General features: G+C 46.3%; 1 protein-coding gene across 6 annotated transcripts in view; it reads right to left on the reverse strand.

The window, feature by feature from the left end:
* Positions 1 to 17,792: 17,792 nt before the first annotated feature.
* NOTCH3 (notch receptor 3) overlaps positions 17,793 to 20,658 on the reverse strand; it is a 56,635-nt gene continuing 53,769 nt past the window's right edge. For 4 of the 6 annotated variants that reach the window (XM_083599076.1, XM_083599073.1, XM_083599074.1 and 1 more), the window contains exon 34: positions 17,793 to 20,499. In XM_083599076.1, the coding sequence (XP_083455202.1) occupies positions 19,261 to 20,499 (1,239 nt within the window). In that variant the 3' untranslated portion in view covers positions 17,793 to 19,260. The remainder of the gene's footprint in view (positions 20,500 to 20,658) is intronic. The other 2 variants (XR_014544553.1, XR_014544554.1) reach the window with 1 other exon arrangement.

Consider the following 20,658-nt stretch of genomic DNA (forward strand, 5'->3'; position numbering starts at 1 on the left):
CTTTGTCTTAGGCCAAGGATTTTACATTTTACTCATTACAATATCTCACCTTTCCCTTCCTCTGTAGAACCTCAATTGCCCTTCAGTTCTGAGGTCCCAAATCATTTGAGATTTAGTGCTTTGAATTCAGCCCAGATGCCAACTGAGAGACAATTCCTGTTGGTACAATTCTGATACGATCACAAAAACAGACTTCTACACCGCTGGAAATTTCTGAACGGTTTTCACAGGCAGCTTCCCATTGACCATATTACAGTAGCCTAACCTGGATGTAACAAAAGCATGCAGAACTATAGCAAGTTGGTGCACTAGAATAAAGTGTGCACAAGCATTCTACTTATTTATGTAGAAGCAAAGCCAAATCTTAAAAGCACTCCCAAACTCCAAATCTGCTATTCTTGGGTGAACCATTTTTTCAAGCAGCAGAACCTCCATCTTGCCTGGATGAAGCCTCAGTTTGATCCCAGAAAATAGTGGGATAATGCATGGTTTCTAACAGAGACTTCCAACACTTTAAATAAAATCCTTTAAAAAAGAGGCTAGGTTAGTTTCACTGAATTTTCAAATAGATGGATTGTGAGCTCTTGCGTGAATAATAAATTACCTGCTCAGATAGACTGCTGCAATGGAGAAGATTTCATATATATATATATATATATATATATATATATGCCAGGAGTGCAGAATGATTGGCCTTTTAGACATTGCTGAACTACAATTCCCATCAGCCTTAGCAAGCATGGTCACTGGCCAGAGATGGTGGGAGTTGCAGTTCAGCAATATCTGGCGGTCCAAAGGTTCCCCACACCGGATACCTGCATACAAATTTCCCTACTGGAGAACAAGATTCCATCTAATACAGCATCCTTTGTGGAAAGCTCATTAGCAGGGCATGACAACAGTAGACCTTCCTCATTGCCTCTCCTCCTAATCCCATCATCCCCCCCCCCCCCCCGTTCTTATCATACCAGAACTTGGAGCCTGGATCTACCGCCAGTCCATTTCACGGGATAACACCATTGATAAGAGAGCAGGGAACCTGTATAGTTGCATCAGTCTGAAAAATCTAATTCAGATAAGTTACAGAAGCTGAGCCAGGAATCAAACAAATCAAGGACTTGTCCACCTTGCGTCAACCAATTAGATTATGCTCCATTTGCCAAGGGCTGAGAATATAGGCCAGGATGTTTAGTTCCTGTTTTAAATTTATTTCTATAGCCTTTACATAGGTTTGATCTCATAACTCTTTGAAGGCCCAGCCACTAACATGAAGAACGATGCTACCCCTATTTCATGGGTTTGACATTGTAGATACGTGAACCCAGATGTTCTGCTTTCTTTGGCAACAGCCTCATGTACTCCACCGGTTGAATCCAAAAAGCAGAGGCCCTCATATGCAGGGCAAAGTCTGGCATTACTTCAGTAAGGGAATGCAGTTGCAAAGCTCCCCACTGTTAATCATTATGTGAAGGCAGTCAAAGCAAACTGCAGAGCTCTCCAGAGTGACTGAGTCTGGTTTCTAGGGTCTCTCTCACAGGTGTATTTACAAACTTTAGGATAAGTCACCATTCCTCCAGTAAATGGAGAAAGCCATCTTCCATGCTTTGCTAAGGCCTTGGTAGGAAAAAGGTTGGTGATTACATTATTTGAATGCAGAAACTTTATTATTAGTATTACAGTGGTACCTTGGGTTGCATACACTTCAGGTTACATACACTTCAGGTTACAGACTCCGCTAACCCAGAAATATTACCTCTGGTTAAGAACTTTGCTTCAGGATGAGAACAGAAATCGCAAACCGGCGGCGCAGCGGCAGCGGGAGGCCCTATTAGCTAAAGTGGTGCTTCAGGTTAAGAACAGTTTCAGGTTAAGAACAGACCTCCGGAACGAATGAAGTTCTTAACCCGAGGTACCACTGTATTAGAATTAGTATTTTTGCTTCTGTGTCATCATAGTTCCAGCATTCCCTTTGAAAGCAATTGTTTTGCACAAATTTCCCTTCACTAAGCGAATGAGAACCGAAGGAGATTTGGATGCAGTTTCAAAGAACAAGGAATGCCAGGTCCCTGACTTACCCACCCTAAATCTAGCCGACATCCCCAGCAAGTCTCTGTGCTACCATCCCATCTCAAGGTCACCTCAACATTATCTCGACCCATGCTATTGTTGCTAAAGTCCTCTGGATTCTTCCCACATTGGCTACAATTCTGCCCATGCTTACCTGGGGGAAAGCTGGACTGAACTCAGTGGAACCTGAGAGAAGAGTGCCCCCTGGGGACTGAACTACCTTGCTGTCTTCCTCACTTCATACCAGCTCAGACATGAAGCTGTTTATCCCAATATCTGCTCGTAAAAGACGGCTGGCTGTTTACAGAAGCAAGTACAACATGCCAAGGTCTGCCCGTCTGAAATCATTACATTGTGCCATTAGTTATAGCTGAGCAGCTGCACAGCAGTTACACCTTAAAGAATGGAAAGAATGCTCTTTTAGCTCAAGGGTGACAGAACAGAGGAAGAGAGGGAAATGTTTTCCCCCCTGTAGTTTCTAGTACAACTCCAGCTCTTTCCTTCCCCACCCCAGATTTTTTGAATGATAGTGTGTGTCTGTACTGTTGATTTATCACAATTGAAGTGGTTTAGTAGCCACTGAAATGCCTCCCATGAGTCCCACCATTGCCTGACCTAAATTTCCCCTATGATCAATATTTCACTGATGAGTTTGGCTAATTCTGCTTTATCCAGCACTGATTATTTATTTCCTGCTTCAGACTCAACTTGAACTTGAACTTCTTGCCTCTTGGACGCAAGAGCAGAGGTAGACCTTTAACATTCTGAGGTCCAAGATCCGGTCTGAAAAGCGCATGAGGTAGGTCTACTGTTGAAGATAAAGAAGTCTGGCTTCATAAATCACCTCAACAAGATATTGCCTAGGAACCACACAAGAGCTGGTATAGTGTAGCAGGTAATAAATTGAGCTGTGGACCAGGAAGTCCCTGGTTCAGATCTTACCTCTGTCATCATCATCATCATCATAATTTATTATTTATACATCGCCCATCTAGGCACCGTCTCATGGTCCTCATTTCTGCAATATTAAGGGATAATAATTCAGACTTATCATACAAGGTTGTTCTGTAAGGTGGACAACTAGATATTTCATATGAAGGGCTTTGGGCACTTTGAAAGAATGATTCAATTATTATTATTATTATTATTATTATTATTATTATTATTATTATTAACAACAACAACAACAACATGATTAGCCTGCTATGAACTTTTCAATGTAAGAGAGTGAATACCATAATTAAGCACCCATATGCAACAAGACACAAACTGATAACATTATTTATTATTTTTATCATTATCCAAGGTTGCCACCGTACACACACCTGTATGGGTGTAAGTCACCTTGAACTCAACATGACTTCTGAGGAAACATCCATTGGATCATGCTGTACATCTCTCCTGCAGTCTCTTTCCTCTCCTCCTTGTCTTTCTTCTCTCACCAATCTTTTCTCTTCTCTCTTCTCTTTCTCCTGAGATGGCCTTGGTACCAGTAGCATGACCAGCTCTGGGTAACTTTGCATCCTCATTGCTGTGGGTCATGAAACCCACTGACTCAAGACCAGCCTCAAGGCTGAGATACCCTCCCATTCAAGCTGCACAAGGAACCAGCCACCCAGCAGGAAAGAAGCAAGCTGTCAAAGCCTGCTTTCCGTTTAATTTCTTTCTCCCTCAAGCAAGAAGTGGTAGGAGAGCCATCACCAGCAGGAAATATAAGAGCAAATGCAACATTGAGGGCAGATCCACACCCTACATTTAAATCACATTCAATGCACATTTAAAGAGCATGAACTCTCCCAAATAATCCTGGCATTCCTGGCACCCTTAACAAACTACAGTTCCCAATATTCTTTGGAGAGAGCTGTGAGCTTTAAAGGTGCAATAAATGTGCTTTAAATGTATGGTGTGCATCTACCCTAATCAGTTACTACTGAGAGATATATAAAGAGCCAGTATAGTCATGCAGACAGAAAGTAAATAAGGCTTGTCATATCCTAACCTGAGTGAGATTCTGATGCACTTAAAAGTCTGTGGCTCAGAGAAGAGCCAACGTGTTAAATGGCAGTTCCAGACTCCATCTTCCATTCCATCAGTTCCACTGCAATTTGTCTGTGTAGCTGTGCATGTGTTTGCATACATATACACACACACACAATACACACACACACTCATCTGTAGCATTGAACCAAAAAATTTTACGCAAAAGGGAATAAGAGGGTGAACAATGGATAGTTTGTTCGGGGAGAGGTGAGCAAATGTGGTTTGGCATGGGAATTTGTCCAACCCAGAGTGTGGGGAGTATTAGAGACCTGTATGACAAAGGAAACTTGTGCCAGTGGGAGGAAGAGAGATTCCACTGATATGCCGGCAGAATGGCTACTGAGCTCTGTACATGTTCAGCTTAGGAGGGGAAGGGAAAGCAAACATACATGAAATCCCATGGTAGGGTTAAAAAATGACACACACACACACGCCTCAGCAGCCCTGGAAACACAACCCACTGATTTGGGGGCAAAGCCAAATGGCGATGTTCAGATGCCACCAAAACATGGAAGGAGCCAATGAGCTCACAATGATGTGCTCCCTGCATCACAACACAGACAGCAATGCCAGAGTGCCCCCAATCCATATAGCACTGGGGCTGACCCAGCAGTGCCCCTGTTGTGGCCAGTCCCAGACATCCTGCAGCCAGGAGTGTAAATCTCCTTATGGTCCTCACAGTCAACATTTTGGAGCACAACGCACGCACAAACACACACACGGAGGATAGGAGGATGACTCCCACAGCACAGCTGCAAAGAGCACACACGGCCCTTCTGGGACAATAATCTGAGGATCACCCAGGGAGGGAAGCAGCCTCTTGCAAAGCAGATGTAGGGAGTGGCCAAGACATGCAATAAAGGTAGCCACAGAGACACATTGGTGGTGGCCACCTCAAAGGGCTCACTCCTTAGGGAAAGAGGTTGGGAAGCAGGAGAGAGGAGGTCAAGCCTCAACAAGAGGAAGGCAGTAACATGGCCCCACTTACCTTTGCATGCATGACCTTTACATACACACACCCTAAAAAGCCATGTTGGGGGTGAAAGACAGGGAGCTCCCAGGACCTTGAAACTGCGATGCCAACACCACAGAGCAGCTCCCTAACCACTCAGCACCATGACAGTATAGGATTCAATTGTTTTCGATCTGCTTAGGCTGATCCAGACAGAGTCAGTCCAAAATACGCCCCATCTGCATTCTGGGTTTTGCAACGTAGTCCTGCAAGTCACATTTCAAAAGCAGTAACATGATATGCATTCCACACAAAATGGATGGGATGGGTGGTAGCCTTGCTTAAGGAGGGGTGTTCCTATTCTTAAAGTCTGGATGATGAAAATCACTACAGTGATATGAGATAGGGAGTGTCTCTCTACTTGCGATGACAGGATTCACATGGAAGTTGAAACCGACTAGTCTCAGGGTGATGTGTGGAGAAGCACTTTGTCAGTTTCACCTTGCGTGCAAGTTTAGGTCAAGTCCCTGCTTATAGACGGACTGCCGATATTTGACCACCATGTGGCCCAGAATAGGAGGAAGTATAATATTTTTCCAGAGATAGTGTGTTGTGCTTTGCAAGCTAAGAAAACATTATACTCTCTCCACTCCAAGCAGAAGTCCCCCTATTAGGGAAAGGCTAGATCCCACACAAGAAATGAGCGACAACTTTTGCACATTTGCTGGATTTAAAACCTGGAAGGCCCTAACAATCTTTAGGGACAAAGTTTTGCCTTTAGATCATGCAAGGAAACACCTCCTATGAGATTTGTCCAGGGCTTCCAAGGCGCCTGAGTTTAAAGAGAAGTTCTCCATGGTAGCATATTCCTTGCCAAGACTGAAACTCTGTGCTGGTCTACTTGTTTGTGCAACTCACCAGAGCAGTTTTCATAATGTTCACAGTTGCTTTGTGATTTACCTGCCTATAAAGTTCTGATTAAGGTCTTGTTCTGCAAGTCGAAGGAGCGTTAAGTGGCTACGAGCTCATTTTGCAAATGAATTAATACCTAGGCAAGGCAAGATAACAGTTAGAAACAGAACGCAGGCCTCCAGTGTGGGTGGCATGATGATGGGTGCCTAGGCAAATCAGCCCTCCACCTGGTGCATTCTGCTCTGGGCAGAGGCAAGTTGTGAACTGTAACTAGACACAACAGTTGCAAAACAAACAAAAGCTGTGTACACATTCAAGAGTTAAAGCACATTACACACACGCACACACACACGCACACACACACACACACCTGTGGGAACTGTAGTTTACTGCTCACAGAGCTACAATTCCCAGCATCCTTAAACAACAGTTCCTAGGATTCTCTGGGGAGCAGAATGTGCTTTAAATGTAAGATATGTAAGCAGCCTAAAGAGTCTTGTCAGCAGAAGCCCTGATGCAAGGTTTTCCCGCCCCCTCTTCCTCCTGTGCCCTACACGCCCTCTGAAATTGGCTCTGGGTGGGTTGGGAAAACCCCCAGAAACCCCCAGAAACATGCATTAGTGGGGGTGTGAGGGGATTGCTCTATCTTGCCGTATTTCCAGAGGTTGTTGAGCTTTTCGGGGGGGTTACTGCTGAGCCTGAAACAGAGCCAGTGCTGTCTGCACCAGAGCCCAATCCTGAACCCCCCCTCAGACCTGGACATTTGCTTACATTTGTAAAAATCCCCCCATAGGACATGTCAGGGATTTCCCGGACGTATGGCAACCCTATTCTGTCTGGAAAATTTTAAAGCTAGCCCTGATGAAATGTTCAATATAGTGCAAGGCTGATTTCTTCCAAGTGAATTGTAGCCTACTTGTTGCATCCAAAGGTTGCAGCAATCCACCCCCACCCCACCCTATAGTCCCTGTGCATCCCCTGAATCTGCTCAGGAAGGTCCCAAACCCCCCAGAGCAGATGAAACGAAGGAAGGTGAGCTGCCCAAAATGTACTCCCTTTGTGTTCTGCTAACGGAACCTTGGGAGAGGCCTAAGTTGGTGTTTGAAATATTTCAAAAAGCCTCTATGAGCAACACATTTTGCATAACCCTAACAAATTTATTATGTGATAAAACTTTCATGGGCTAGAGTGCACGTCATCCGAGGCGAGTTATCCTAACAGGCACTTTGTTGTTGAGGTGCAAAGAGGTTTCTTCTTTTGTTCCAGGGGTGGGGTGGGAGAGTCACGTTGCAAGCCTGGACATTCCTGATGGATGACCCTCTAAGCTGGGGTGCATCCCATCCTGTAGGTAAGCTTGGGTAGGAAAGGAACTGTGTTTTACATTGGGGGGCTGGGATAGAAGAGAAAAACAGTACGGCATAATGGCAGGATTATTGTACAGTGGTACCTCGGTTTATGAACTTAATATGTTCCGCAAGTCTGTTCTTAAACCAAAACCGTTCTTAAACCGAGGTGCGCTTTCCCTAATGAGGCCTTTTGCTGCCGGTGCCCTTCCACCGTTTGGATTTTGTTCTTAGACCGAGGTAAAGTTCTCAAACCAGGACACTACTTCCAGTTTTGTGGAGTTCGTAAACAGAATTGTTCTTAAACAGGATTGTTCTTAAACCAAGGTACTACTGCGATAACCTGCAGTTTCATTATATTTAAAGTAGATGAATAAAATAGTAAGTTAATTTAGAATATGCAGGAAATGTAAAAAAAAAAAAAGGAGCCACAGAAAGAGGAGAAAGGAAGTCGAGTTTTGAAATGTTAAAATGATTGTAAAACTATTGAAATGTATAACCAAAATTCATAGTTTAAAAAAATGGCTCAGGAAAGAGGAAGCATAAACAAGTAGGGTAAAAAGATATTCCCCAAACAATTGTTGCTTTGAAACTTTTTTTTTTTAAATCCTTTGAAGCTGGTTGGTGCAATGGTTTGGTGGTCTCAAACTACCGTAGTTGTATTCATGGCTCCAAGGAACACGTCATATTTTGGACAGATCCCCAATGGAAAGGGCTTGCCTCTTGGAGCTTTCTCTCTGCTGTTACAAAGGAGACGAGACAGTGCTGGCTGCAGATCAAGAGCAATTGCTTGTTGCTTAGAAGGCTTGATGTTGCTTTTCTGATGCCTAAAGAGAAGGCACAAGCAGAGCTCACTCAGGCCAGCTTAGAAGGAAGGACTAAGAGACACAAAACTGGCTTACATGATGTGCAGCGCTTGAGTGTGAGCGAGAGAGAGGCTTATTTAGCTTACGCTGGAGGTTGGGAAGAGGCTGATACCACATAGTAACAAACACATAAACAATGTTTAAAAATAAATTGAAAGGGTGTGTATTAATGAATATATGCTATGAAAAGGAAGGTTAACGGGGGGGCATTCATTGACAAAATGACCACATGCATCTGTGTCCAGACTTTTCCACAAGCCACAGCCCCTTAAACCAAGCTTCCCGCAGAAGCTGAAATGCAGCGGCGGTTTCCATAGCTCAGCTAAGAAAGGAGGTTTCCCTCCAGTTCAGCACATCTGCCAACCATCATGCATCTCTGCTATGACGACTTCCCAGGACACTCTTACAACCGTATGTATCATTAATGCAACACACCCAAGTTACATTTCTGTGGGAGCAGCCGAGGGCCTGCATGGCTAGGGAATAGCAAACAGATGTGCCTCTCGCAGCTGATTGAAAAGGGGTGGCAGGAAGGGGAGAGGATGGGTGGGCGAGATCTTTGGCTGGGCGTGGTATTTGCAGGCGGCGTGGAAAGCCTAACTGTGCTGCTGTTTTCCTTGTGTTCTGGACTCGAGGACAGAGAAGTGTCTTAATTCATGTTTAATGCAGAGCCCTGCTTAGCACATGAATAAAGACAGAGAAGGTCAACGCTGTCTGAGCAGTTCAAGCAGAAAAGCGACAGCGCGACAGTTCTTGCTTGAAATGTGGGGTCTTAAAAGGATCCATCTGTGCAGGCGCTGTTTTGATGACTGTATGGGCCTGTTCAGGGTGACTCCTCATCACAAGCCACATTGGTCCTGAACTTGGTCTGCACTCATTTCAGGAGAAGAGAAGCACACTAGAGCCTTACAGCTTCAGCTGCAGTTAACCATTTCTTGTACCGTCTTACGGTATGTCTTTCAAAAGAAGAAGGGAAAGAATCCCAGGGCTAAAGTGTCCTGAAATAAGCACAGGTAAAACTCCAGTGTAGGAAATAAAAGATGCAGGGGCAGGATGGAACCAGCCTCCCAATAAACAATGACATTAACTGATCCCTTTGTGTTTCTTAAAAAATAAATAAAAGTCAACTTGGTTCCATCTTTTAAACTTGTTCTGTCTTCTGGGATACCACTCACCCAGTGCTGATTAAAAAAAAAGCTGATTTTAAGCTGATTAAATTTATTTTAGTGAATATGTCACTCTTGTCTGGTTTGAGTTCCACTGACCCACTGAGCCCAGAACTAGTCTGAGATGAACATGACCTACATTTGTTTAATGTGATTAAGTTCCCGTTTAAGAAAAGTACAAATCTCCAATTGGGGGGAGTGATCAGTGGGAGTATGTTCCCTCTCTCAATATGTGGATTTATTTGCCATCATGGAGACAGCAAAAAACTTTCCCTCTCCCCTTCTCTCTCTCCTTCAACTTTTCCATCTTTCTAGTCATTTTTCAGTGTCCTCATTTGTTCTGGGAGATTTCCCAGTTTCCTGGTCAGCCTTCCCAAGAGAAACTTCAAACAGAAGAAAATGTTTTGTTTCTTGAAAGCTTTAATACTAAAGGTGTTCTAAATCAGTTTGTTATGAGGGAAGAAATGGATTTCTCTAACTCAGCCCTAAGTGGTATGAAGAATGGAAAGCTGTTAACATACACTACCCTAACTACTTCTTCTTCTCCTTTTTACAAACCTACACCTGTGATATTGATTGATTGACATCACAATCTCTGGATAATCTTCTTCCTTCCATTTCTGAATATTCAGAAATTTCTGCATATTCAGAAATGGGACAGGGTGGGATCCCCTCCTCTTTGGGTTTTTCTCTTCCTTGCTTCCTGATGTCTGTGGGAGACATGCTGGGCAGAAGCTGCTCCAGGGACAACACCCCCCCATCTATGAATTGACTGTGTGTAGGAGGGGGGGGAAGAAGGACTGAGCATATACCAGCTCCTTCTGCCTCTCCCCACTCTGATTCATAGTTGATTCCCTTTTGTACATTCAGTAAAACACAAAATATTTTTTCTAATTATCATGGTCACACACAAATCCCCACCTCTGGTATTAACCTCTCACATAAACAAACCACTCAATTGCACAGTTGTTTTTTTCCAGCTTCCTTTAGACTCGGGGTAGAGTCTAGTAGTGTAGCCTGGAAGATGTTTATGGAGTGCAGCTCCCACTATCCCTGACTACTGGCTGCATTGGTTGGGGCTGATGAGAGTTGAATGGGTATTGGGGGGACCACATTGTCTACCTGCGTTCTAGAGCACACCTGAGCTCTCTTAGACGGGCCACTTAAAGCAGAATTTTGAAAACTAACTTGAAATCTAGACAAAGTTTGGCCAGCTAGGTGCCAGCAAAGAGAAACCACAGCCTAAATGTGTTTTCAGTTGACCAACGTGTCCGTTAGGAAGCCCACTGTTGCTTTGCCTTGTTCCAATCCTGTCTTGCACAACATGCTATGCAGAAGGGCCCTGATCCACATGCAAAGCTATTTCCTGAGTCGGGAAATGGGGCTCAGTGCGCAGCTCTGCCGCCCTGAGTCTCTGCTGCATGAGCTCAATGGAGATTCTGAAGAAATGCCCCCCCCCCTAAAATGAAGGCTCTTGGCAACACTGCTGTGATCAGGAACGCTTTTTACCACATGGCACACTTGTCAACACGTGCGGTCTGACTCCACCCTGGCACTTTCAGGCACATCCCCAGTGCAGACGCCAGAGCCATGCAGGCCCCAGCAGGTCCTGGCTTCTGGCATTTATCCCATCCCAGATATGCATGTTGGCACACCCTTGGCTTGATTCCTGAAACCTGTCTCCTGGGGGCCTCCTGCCTGCTCCTTCTCCTTCTGCACCTCCCAACAGCCAGATTCTGGAGGTATGTCACTGCTGTCCAATAGGGCGGTACTGCAGAGGCAAAGCCCCATCCAGCATCCTTAGATGACCTGCAATGCAAACATGCAAAAAATAATTTAAAAAGCATCCCTCATTGTGCCTGCTCAACCCTTAGCTACTACAGCAGCAGCAGCATTACCAAATGGGCGGGGGGCATGCTGGCATTATATGGTTGCAAAGATGTGATGGGCATCTGTCCCAGGACCCTACCTTAGGCCAGCCAATTATAGGAGGGAGAGAGGGCTTTGCATTACCTTGCCCTTCTGAATTTGCACATGGAGTCCCTCTAGGCATGCAATCTGCTGGGGCCAGAAAAGGTTAATCCGCTGGCATGGGGTTCACATTCCCCAGAGACTTTGTACCAAGCATGTGATGTGCACGCCCTGGTCTAGAAAGTAAGAGGATTAAGTGGCCCAGACATGTCCAATTAAAGCTCTGTGAGCAGGGAAAGCATAGGGATGGGAAAGTCTAGTAGAGGGCTGCAGGTACTCTCTCTAGCTAGTAGAACAGAGGCCAGTGCATAGATTTTGACACACAAAGACACACACCTCTGTTTTCAAGGCAATACAGAGCTAGAGTAGGAGTGGGGAACTGCTGACCCATGGGATCTCCCCATCCTGCCAATAGCTTCCCCTTTCCCCCTCTCCAGGACATTTATGATTGAGAACAGTCTTCTGAGGGCATCAACAGAAGGCTGAAGTTCAAATCTTATTCCAGCACAGGGGTGTGGGTGTTCAGACAGGTTGAACCTTGCAGGGGGATGCTTCTGCAGCACCGCTCTTCCACCTTGATGGCATTGTACTCCATCATCCTCACCCAGCTTAGCCAATGGTCAGGGATGATGGGAGTTATAGCTCAACAGCATGTGGGAATCCAAGGTTTGAGGAATACTGTGCTAGAGGGTGTCCTGCTAGAATTTTGCCCCGTTGCTATCTGCAGGTGGAGGTGTGGGGAAAGGTCTCCCTGCTGGTCTTTGACTGCCATCAGTAAGAGAAACGTATTCCACAGTGGTAGCTGTGCTGTCTATTGCAGCAAAAATAACAGGGTCTTGTGGCACTTTAAATAATAACAAGTTTATTATGACGTCAGCTTTCATGGCTTAATTCAATGCATGAAGTCTTACCTCATATGTTCCTTAGACCTGGACTCAGACTTCACCTAATATAGGCACTTATCTTTGGATGTTAGAATCACCCTAAGATGTATGTATGCCACTTAGAGACATATACTGTACACCATTTCGAGAATGTTGTGATCTGTAAATCCTTCTACATAAAATAAAAATAAGTTCCAATGTAACAGGAAATTAAGAGATCAACACACCCAACTGAGATTTACTTTGTCTATCTCTGGTGATGATCAACAGTGTAGAACATGAATACATAAATGGGAAGGAAGTCAGGGGCCACCTTAAAGCCTCCTTAAAGCATTCCCCAGGACAGCTGTCACCATGCAGTCAGGCATTACCTTATATTCTTCCAATGAGTGGTGGAATAGTAGAACTGTAGAGTTGGAAGGGACCCAAGGGCCATCTACTTCACCCTGTGCAATGCAGGAATCACACCTAAAGAAATCTGGACAGAAGGCTGGCCAATGTCTCTTTCTCCAATGAAGGAGAGTCTACCTTATCCTTAGTCAACTTAGTATCATAGAACCATAGAATCCTTTGTTATCCTTAGTAACTAATCCTTAGTTCAGAAAATATCCACAGCACAGCACATCCTTTCATAGAGGAGCCCTGCAGTGATGTGAAGAAAACAACCTAATCCAGGTGGTTAAGGAAATTCTCAACAACCTAGAAAGTAGCATTTCACTACAGGGAGACTCATCAGGCTGGGAGATTTACAGCAACCTCCACCTAGTGGTTCTTGTGGGTTTTGCAACCTGTTTCTGTGCATGTTGACTCAATAGTTTCATTGAGATAAATAAGGCTTACTCCTAAGCAAACGGGCATAGAATTAGATTGACCCAAGACTTTAAATTTTGATGCACTCGTGTGCACTAGACTTGCATGTTTCCCCTTGTCTTCTTGTACTGTGCTTTTAAAAAAAAAAACTAACGGAAGGAAGATCCTAGTTCTTAGCTAAAGATAGAACAGTTAAATGTCCTCCCCCCTCCCCGTCTCTCCACTTATCTCCCCCACTCCCAAAAGCTATTGGTCAAGAAAACTATCACAGTTCCCAGTGTCTAGGTTAGTTCCTTGCCTGGAAACCTCCATCACACCTGCCGAAATCAGCAAGAACATGGCCAGCCTAAAGCAATACTGGTGGCTACATCTAAAAGACCGTCTTGCCTGTAGCAAAAGACGGAAACTAAGGATTGTATTCAAGGCGACACTTTCCTCTGTGGAGCTGCTCATTCATAGCAGTCAGTTTTTGAGAGGGCCTTGAGCAAGATGGTCTTAGTGGTCCCACCACCCCTTTACAACTGTCACTGCCACCCATTTTGCTTGCCCTGTTTCTCTGGGCGCAGCCTGCACAGCTATCAGGAGGTGCACTAGCAAGCAGACTAGTCCCTTTTTGCTCACTCCAAGTGGGCAGGTGAACAGGCAGTAGCAGAGCAAGGAAGAGGAAGATCAGGGCCAGGGGGTTCAAGGGGTGGCAGTGGGCCTCTAGGTGAAGCATGGCCTTCAGAAAGCATCTGATGTCAACGCCTGATAGTAGCTTCTAACGTGGAAGGAGTGACTCTCACTGTGTCACCACAAACTATGTAGCTTACGTTATGGTGGCCCAGTGAAAATTATTCCGTGTGCAGGCCCACCCTGTGAAGTGATTTAAATCAGTCTCGTCACACTTAACACCTTCATTTTTTCAGTGGTAGCTTCCCAGCTGCAATTTGTAATACCAGTACTTGGTTCCTATAGGCACTTTCCCATATGCAGGATCTTTTACATTGTCACTGATTCAGGGCTGCAAAACTTTGGTTATCAGAGGCCATTTTAGGCTGTCGCAGCAAAACAAGACCAGAACCTTGGGATACTTTAAAGACCTAACAAATTTATTGTGGCATAAACATCTGTGGGCAAGAGCCATTTGAGCAGGTAAGTGAAGTGGTCACATAAGTGGCTGCCTTTCTTTATAACCAAACAGGACAGTGTTTTATGGAAGTTGTAGCCCAAAATGTCTCAATTGGGGGGGGGGAGGTTGAACCTACTCACTTCTTCACAGGTCTGATAAAATGGGTTCACACTCACAAAAATCTGAAGCCCAATAAATTTGTTTCTTCTTAAGATGCCAGGAAACTCTAAATTATTAAAGGCTACAACTATTTGTATTTTATTTATGTGTGCAATAAACTAGTAATAGAAAACGCAGTCCCTTAGAACAGCCCAGCACAAGTTGGCAGCTTTACCATCTCTGCTGCCACACAGTGGTAAGCAACTGCTATAGCAATAAGACTGGAAATGTTAAAAAAAGAGGAGAAACAGACTACACAGGGAATAACTGAACAGAACTATTAGGAGGCCTAATGGGGAGGTAGAATATTGCAGGCCTTGTGGAGCTTGATGATACTTGCCAACCTAAAGTAAAAATGAACCATGCCTTCTCAAGGCAGTTTCCTGGACATTCCTGGGAGATATAATAATAATTTTAACAATAACAACTTATTATTTCTACTCCGCCCATCTGGCTGGGTTTCCCAGGACACTCTGGGCAGCAGAGTTATATCGTTAGTCAGTCACATCCTTTATTGGATGAAGTACTGTATTAAAATATGATCTCAGGAAGGTGAGTTCTTAAATCTTCTTACTGTATTAGCTATTCAAGGGGCAGCTTTTTCAGTGTCTATGAAACAGCTTTACCCCCAAGAAAAGACAAGGTTTCATATATGGCTGTAAGCGAAGTTATGGCTATGGCTCAAGCTCTGTTTCAGACCGGTGGGTTTGGCCCCCTTGATTCTGAGGGATAACTTTAAATCTCCATGGGAAGGGGAGATAGTGGAGGAAGTGCAGAAGTGCGGGTTGTCCTCCCTTTATATAGAGTCCATGACGTATAGCCACGCAAAGGCGGTGATCGCTCAAAGATTAAGGGATATTGCCAGACAGGAGGACATAGCCCGTGTGAAACCTGGGTTGTTTCTGGGGGAGCAGTTGTATCGGGCTGCTCCAGCTCGCTACCTGGCGGATATCCACTACGTGGAATACCGCAGACTATTTACTGCGGCTAGGCTGAATGTACTTGTCTCGGCGGTTCTGAAGGGAAGATATGGAGGAGTCCCATATGACCAGAGATTATGCCACTGTGCATTGGGTGAGGTAGAATCCACAGAGCACATCTTACTGAGCTGTCCCATCTACAACGATTTAAGACAGTACCTTATAACTCCATACTTACCCCAGCTCGGTTCCCGACAAAGAGGAAAGCAGACAGCATATCTGCTAAATAAGTCTTCAGGGAAAATAACTTTGTCAGTGGCTAAATTCCTTTTCCTGGCACTCAAGTGTCGGAAACGTATAACTGAATGCTTTGATGTGGGTTATCTGTGAGAGGTCTAGTACCCTAACCCTACCTTATTTATGTACCCCTATGATGTTATAGTTTATAATTATTGTGTAATGTTTTATTTCTGACTATCGGTCGAATAAAGGAAATTGATTGATATATGGCTGTTGATTCCTGTCTCCACTATCTGTTGCTTGCTGCTTCTGTTGGGTTTTTCACTCTGTGCTCCTTCTTCAGAAGTCTTCAATATGCTTGCATGGGAAAAACTGGAACTTCCCACCATACCCAAACACACCACAAGGTTAGATTCTCTGGTTAAGGCATGTTTCTGTCCATAGACTGCTTTCTTTGTGGGAAACCAAAGTAATGTATTCCAACTTCTTTTCAACAGATATTTTTAGCAGTGAAACTTCCAAGGTTGTATCAGTTCCTGTCTCTGCATTGTGCTGCCACAGATGAGAAAGCATTACATGCACATAGATTAAGATTAATCCTGGCAACTTGCAAGCACAAGCCAGCTTCAGTTTAGGAAGCAATGGATTTCCCGCCCCCACTCTGGGGAAACCAAACAGAACAGCATTGATTGTTCATTTGCAAATCATGTTTGGAATGCTGTGATGTCATATTGCTTCGATGACTCAGCAAACAAAAACCTCAGGTGAAATCCGAGGCAAGAAAAAGCATTAAGACCCTGCTAAAGAAATGGAAGTTTGCGAGGAAAGTATGTATTTATGTTTCTCTGTTGTGATGGCGACGTAACCTTTTTAAAGGCATTTCTGCTTGTAAAAAGTCTTTTCGATTTGCTAAAACTGTGGGGCTTATCAGAGGTTCTTCCATTAGATGATTCACTGAAAGACCATTTAGCCACTTGCTCCTACAATGTGCAGCTGCCAGGAAGCATTGTGTGTGTCCTCAGTTCATGTGCAGCAATAAAGGTAAAGGTACCCCTGCCCTATGGGCCAGTCGTGACCGACTCTAGGGTTGCGCGCTCATCTCGCTCAAGAGGCCAGGAGCCAGCGCCATCCAAAGACACTTCCGGGTCACATGGCCAGCGTGACAAAGCTGCAACTGGCGAGCCAGCACCAGCGCCGCACACGGAAACGCCGTTTACCTTCCCGCTATAAAGCGGTACCTATTTATCTACTTGTACTTAGGGGTGCTTTCGAACTGCTAGGTGGGCAGGAGCTGGGACCAAACGATGGGAGCTCACCCCGCCGCAGAGATTCGAACCGCTGACCTTACGATCAGCAAGTCCTAGGCACTGAGGTTTTAACCACAGCACCACCCGCGTCCCATGTGCAGCAATAGTGAAGCTCAAAAGACATGGCCAGTGCCCCATATCGTATCAAGGGTGAGCCCTAAAACAGTTCCGTATTTCTGTGGCACAATAATGAACGTCAAAAGGATCCGCTTATGGCAGAAAGTTCAAAATCCAATAATTGAAAGCCTATGGACCTGTGCTTCTAAGCACATCGGTCACCGCAATGCTCTTGAGAGCCAGCAACCCTCTTTCAAATGCTACAATGCTGGAGAAGTCACAGAGAGCAGGCATTTGAAAGGGTGGTAGTGGAAGAACCTTTGATGGTACAGTCGTACCTTGGTTCTCAAACGTAATCCATTCCAGAAGTCCGTTTGACTTCTGAAAATGTTTGGAAAGCAAGGCGCGGCTTCCAATTGGCTGCAGGAGCTTCCTGCACTCAATCGGAAGCTGCGGAAGCCACGTCGGACGTTCGGGTTCCAAAGAATGTTTGCAAACTGGAACACTCACTTCCGGGTTTGTGGCGTTCAGGAGCCAAAACGTTTGAGTCACAAGGCGTTCGAGAACCAAGGTACGACTGTATTCCATAGTGTCCCAGAATGGAAGGACAAGACAAAACCTATTGAATCTATTTGTAGTAGACTACAGTGGTACCTCGGGTTACAGACGCTTCAGGTTACATATGCTTCAGGTTACATATGCTTCAGGTTACAGACTCCACTAACCCAGAAATAGTACCTCGGGTTTAGAACTTTGCTTCAGGATGAGAACAGAAATCGTGCTCCGGCAGCGCGGCAGCAGCGGGAGGCCCCATTAGCTAAAGTGGTGCTTCAGGTTAAGAACAGACCTCCGGAACGAATTAAGTTCTTAACCCGAAGTACCACTGTATAGATATATGTAAATACGTAGTAGTGGCTTGCTACACAGCCGGAACTTGCAACTACGAAGCGAAAAGAAACAAAAGACACACAGAGGAAGCAGAGGCGATTTCCTTATTAGCTATGTTTATTATGCCGCGGCTCAAGCCGCTCTGTACACAAAGCACCCAGCTGCTTTAAAGCTACTTGGTTTACACTGGATTTTTTTTTAATTTGTTTTTTTAAAAAAGTTTTTTTTATTTGTTTATTTAAATGAGCTAGAAATGGTCCTTCTATGACAAGAGAGGTCTGGCTTGCGCAGGGCCATTCCCCCACTATTGCTACAGAGCATGGGAAGGGAAGGGCGGGTGGGGTGGGAAGGAAGCAGCGGTCACCACCGGACCAAGGTCCTGCCTGGGCACCTGCTCCCACCAGCAGTATTTACAGCCAGGGATAGCTGGAATGTACAGAGTGCGAAGGGGAGGGGGGGTCAGGGAGTGAGGAAAGTGTAGGTAGTTGGCTGCTGGGGCCAGATGTTTTTGAGGAGAAGCAGAGGAAGCATTTTGTGTTCTATCTCAGTACCGTTCACGACAGAGTGAAACTCTTTTTAGTGTCTGGGGCTGCCCCCAAGATTCCCACGCAGTACCACAGCGGCAAGGAACTCGTCGTACAGGAAAAAATGTAACTTGCCGATGTAGGCCGAAGGCGGCCTTGGGCCAGATGGGAGGAATGTTAGTAAAGGCCAGGAATAATAATAATAAAATATAATAATAAAAGGGGAAAACAAGAGTGGCTCAGAATACTCTGGAGATTGAAAAAATCCTCATGACCATGGCTAGCGTTAGCTGAAGCAATTTGGAAAGTCAAGGGGGATTTTGTGGGGGACAGGGTGGGAATGCTGTAGAATTTAAGATGAATAAATTAACCTGGAATGTGAAGAAGTGCCAAGTTTGGGGGGCTATGGGGCTTAGTTTCCTGCAGGACAGCGGGCAGGTTTGGGGCTCGACCCTCTGCATAGCAATGCCAGTCTGGGCTAATGCTGCGTACCCAGTACACAAATACAGTGAGCAGAATCCCGCCCCAACATGGTGGGAGGGGAGGTGGGTGCTCGACCCGAGAGACAGTGCCATGCAGAGGGGGGGAGCAAGGGGCACAGTTTCGTCTCCATTCCTCACAGCTCAAGACCCATAGGAAGAAGAGTGGCAAGACAGGGGTTCTGACATTGCATACATTGTAAAAAATAAAGCGTTTGGAGTAAATGCAGTGTTTATACAAAAAAGAAAAAGAGTTTATTTCTTTTTTTAAAAAAAAATATCCTCCCCTGAAACCTCGTTGCCATGGTTACAGGGGAGGGGAAGGGAGAGGGCCAGCCTGGGCTCTGTGGCAGTGAGGGAACAGGGAGGCCATGCCTTCCCCCTCCAAGACCAGGCATATTTTATTTTATTTTTTTTTTAAAAAAACCTTTTTACACTTGAGTTTTTCTCTTATAAAAACACAGTCAGGGGAAACGACGACAGGAGCCCCTGAGGCAAGTGCAGGCCCCAATGGGGGCCACAGAGGGACACAGGCCTCTGGGATCTGCTCCACCACCCACCTCCTCACGCAAACACCTGCATCTTAGCGGATGGCTCCACCGAAGGCAGCTGGGTGTGGCTGGGCCCCAGGACAGTCGGGCTGGGAGTAGATTCAGACCAGTCGGACAAGGAGTGGGGCGAGGGGCTGCTCCACTGCTCTGGGGACTCTGGCGAAGGAGTCAGGTAGGGGTGCTCACTGGGCGGATGGAGGAAGTGCTTGGGGGTCGCGTCCTGCCCCTGTGTGTAGCTGTGTTGAGAAGGGGGTGTCGGGTAATCCTCGACCCCTGCGGGCTTCAGGTACTGTGGGGGCCCTGCACGGGGTGCCCCCTGGGCCTCCTGGGGCGAGACAGGCTGGTTGGTTCTCATGGTGGTAGCTGGCGGGGGCATGGGCTGGGCTGCCTCCTTGGTCTGTGGAGGAGCTGAGTTGGGCAGACCCTGGGAGCTGTGCCCCATGGCCATGTGGCTGGGCAGAAGCAGCCCTGGTGGGAAAGCCTGGCCTGGTTGGTGCAGGTTGGGGTGGGAGGCGGCAGGGTGCACAACCCCTATGATTGGCTGGCACTGGGAAGTGGGGACACGGGCATGCCAATCAAAAGGCATGGCCACGGGGCTCACCATGCCCAGGCTGAGCCCCATGCGGCCTGGTGGCACTGAGAGGCGGTTCATGGAGAGGAGGGTGCCATCCCCTAGGTCGCTCAGGCGTGCCAGACTGACAGCAAAGGGCGCCTCCATCATGCCATGGACCATGGGAGTGGAGGGCACTGACATGGAGGAGTTGGCTGGGTGGAAGACCCCTGGCGAGGCAGGATTGGGCACATAGGGGGAGTCCAGTGAGTCAACGGGAGACAGGGTGACAGAGCTCTCCAGGAGAGAGCCTTGGCACTCCAGGTTGAGCTTCTTGGCACGTGCCTTGGCCTCTTTGCTCTCCCTTGCCAGGCTGGCGCTGCTGCCTGCCGTCGCGTTCTTGGTGCTAGGGCGCCGGCTCTTCTTGCCCTGTGGCGTGGGCTTCAAGCTGGGCAAGAAGCTATTGGGAGGGCACATGAGAGGGGAGAGGGAGTGGCCGGCAGGCAACGCCCCCTGTGGGCTGCGCACAGTGTTGTAGTCGTCCAGAAGCCGGACAATGTCGTGGTGCAAGCGCTCCTGAGCCACGTCGCGTGGCAGGCGATCCATGTGGTCTGTGATTTCACGGTTGGCAAAGTGATCCAGCAGGATTTTGGCTGCCTCATAACTGCCTTCCCGGGCTGCCAGGAACAGCGGTGTCTCCTCCTGCCGCAGAGAGGACAGGGTGATGAAGAGAACATACTACAAAGCATTCTAGAAAAGGAGCCATGAGCTTCTTGCCTCCCTGTAAACCTCCCCACCATATACAGGCAGGGGAGCCACATTTACAGGGATGGAAAGAGCTGCTCCTGTCAGAAGGAGCCT

The sequence above is a fragment of the Podarcis filfolensis genome (assembly GCF_964270895.1).
Source record: "Podarcis filfolensis genome assembly, chromosome: 2".
In the NCBI taxonomy this organism is placed as follows: domain Eukaryota; kingdom Metazoa; phylum Chordata; class Lepidosauria; order Squamata; family Lacertidae; genus Podarcis; species Podarcis filfolensis.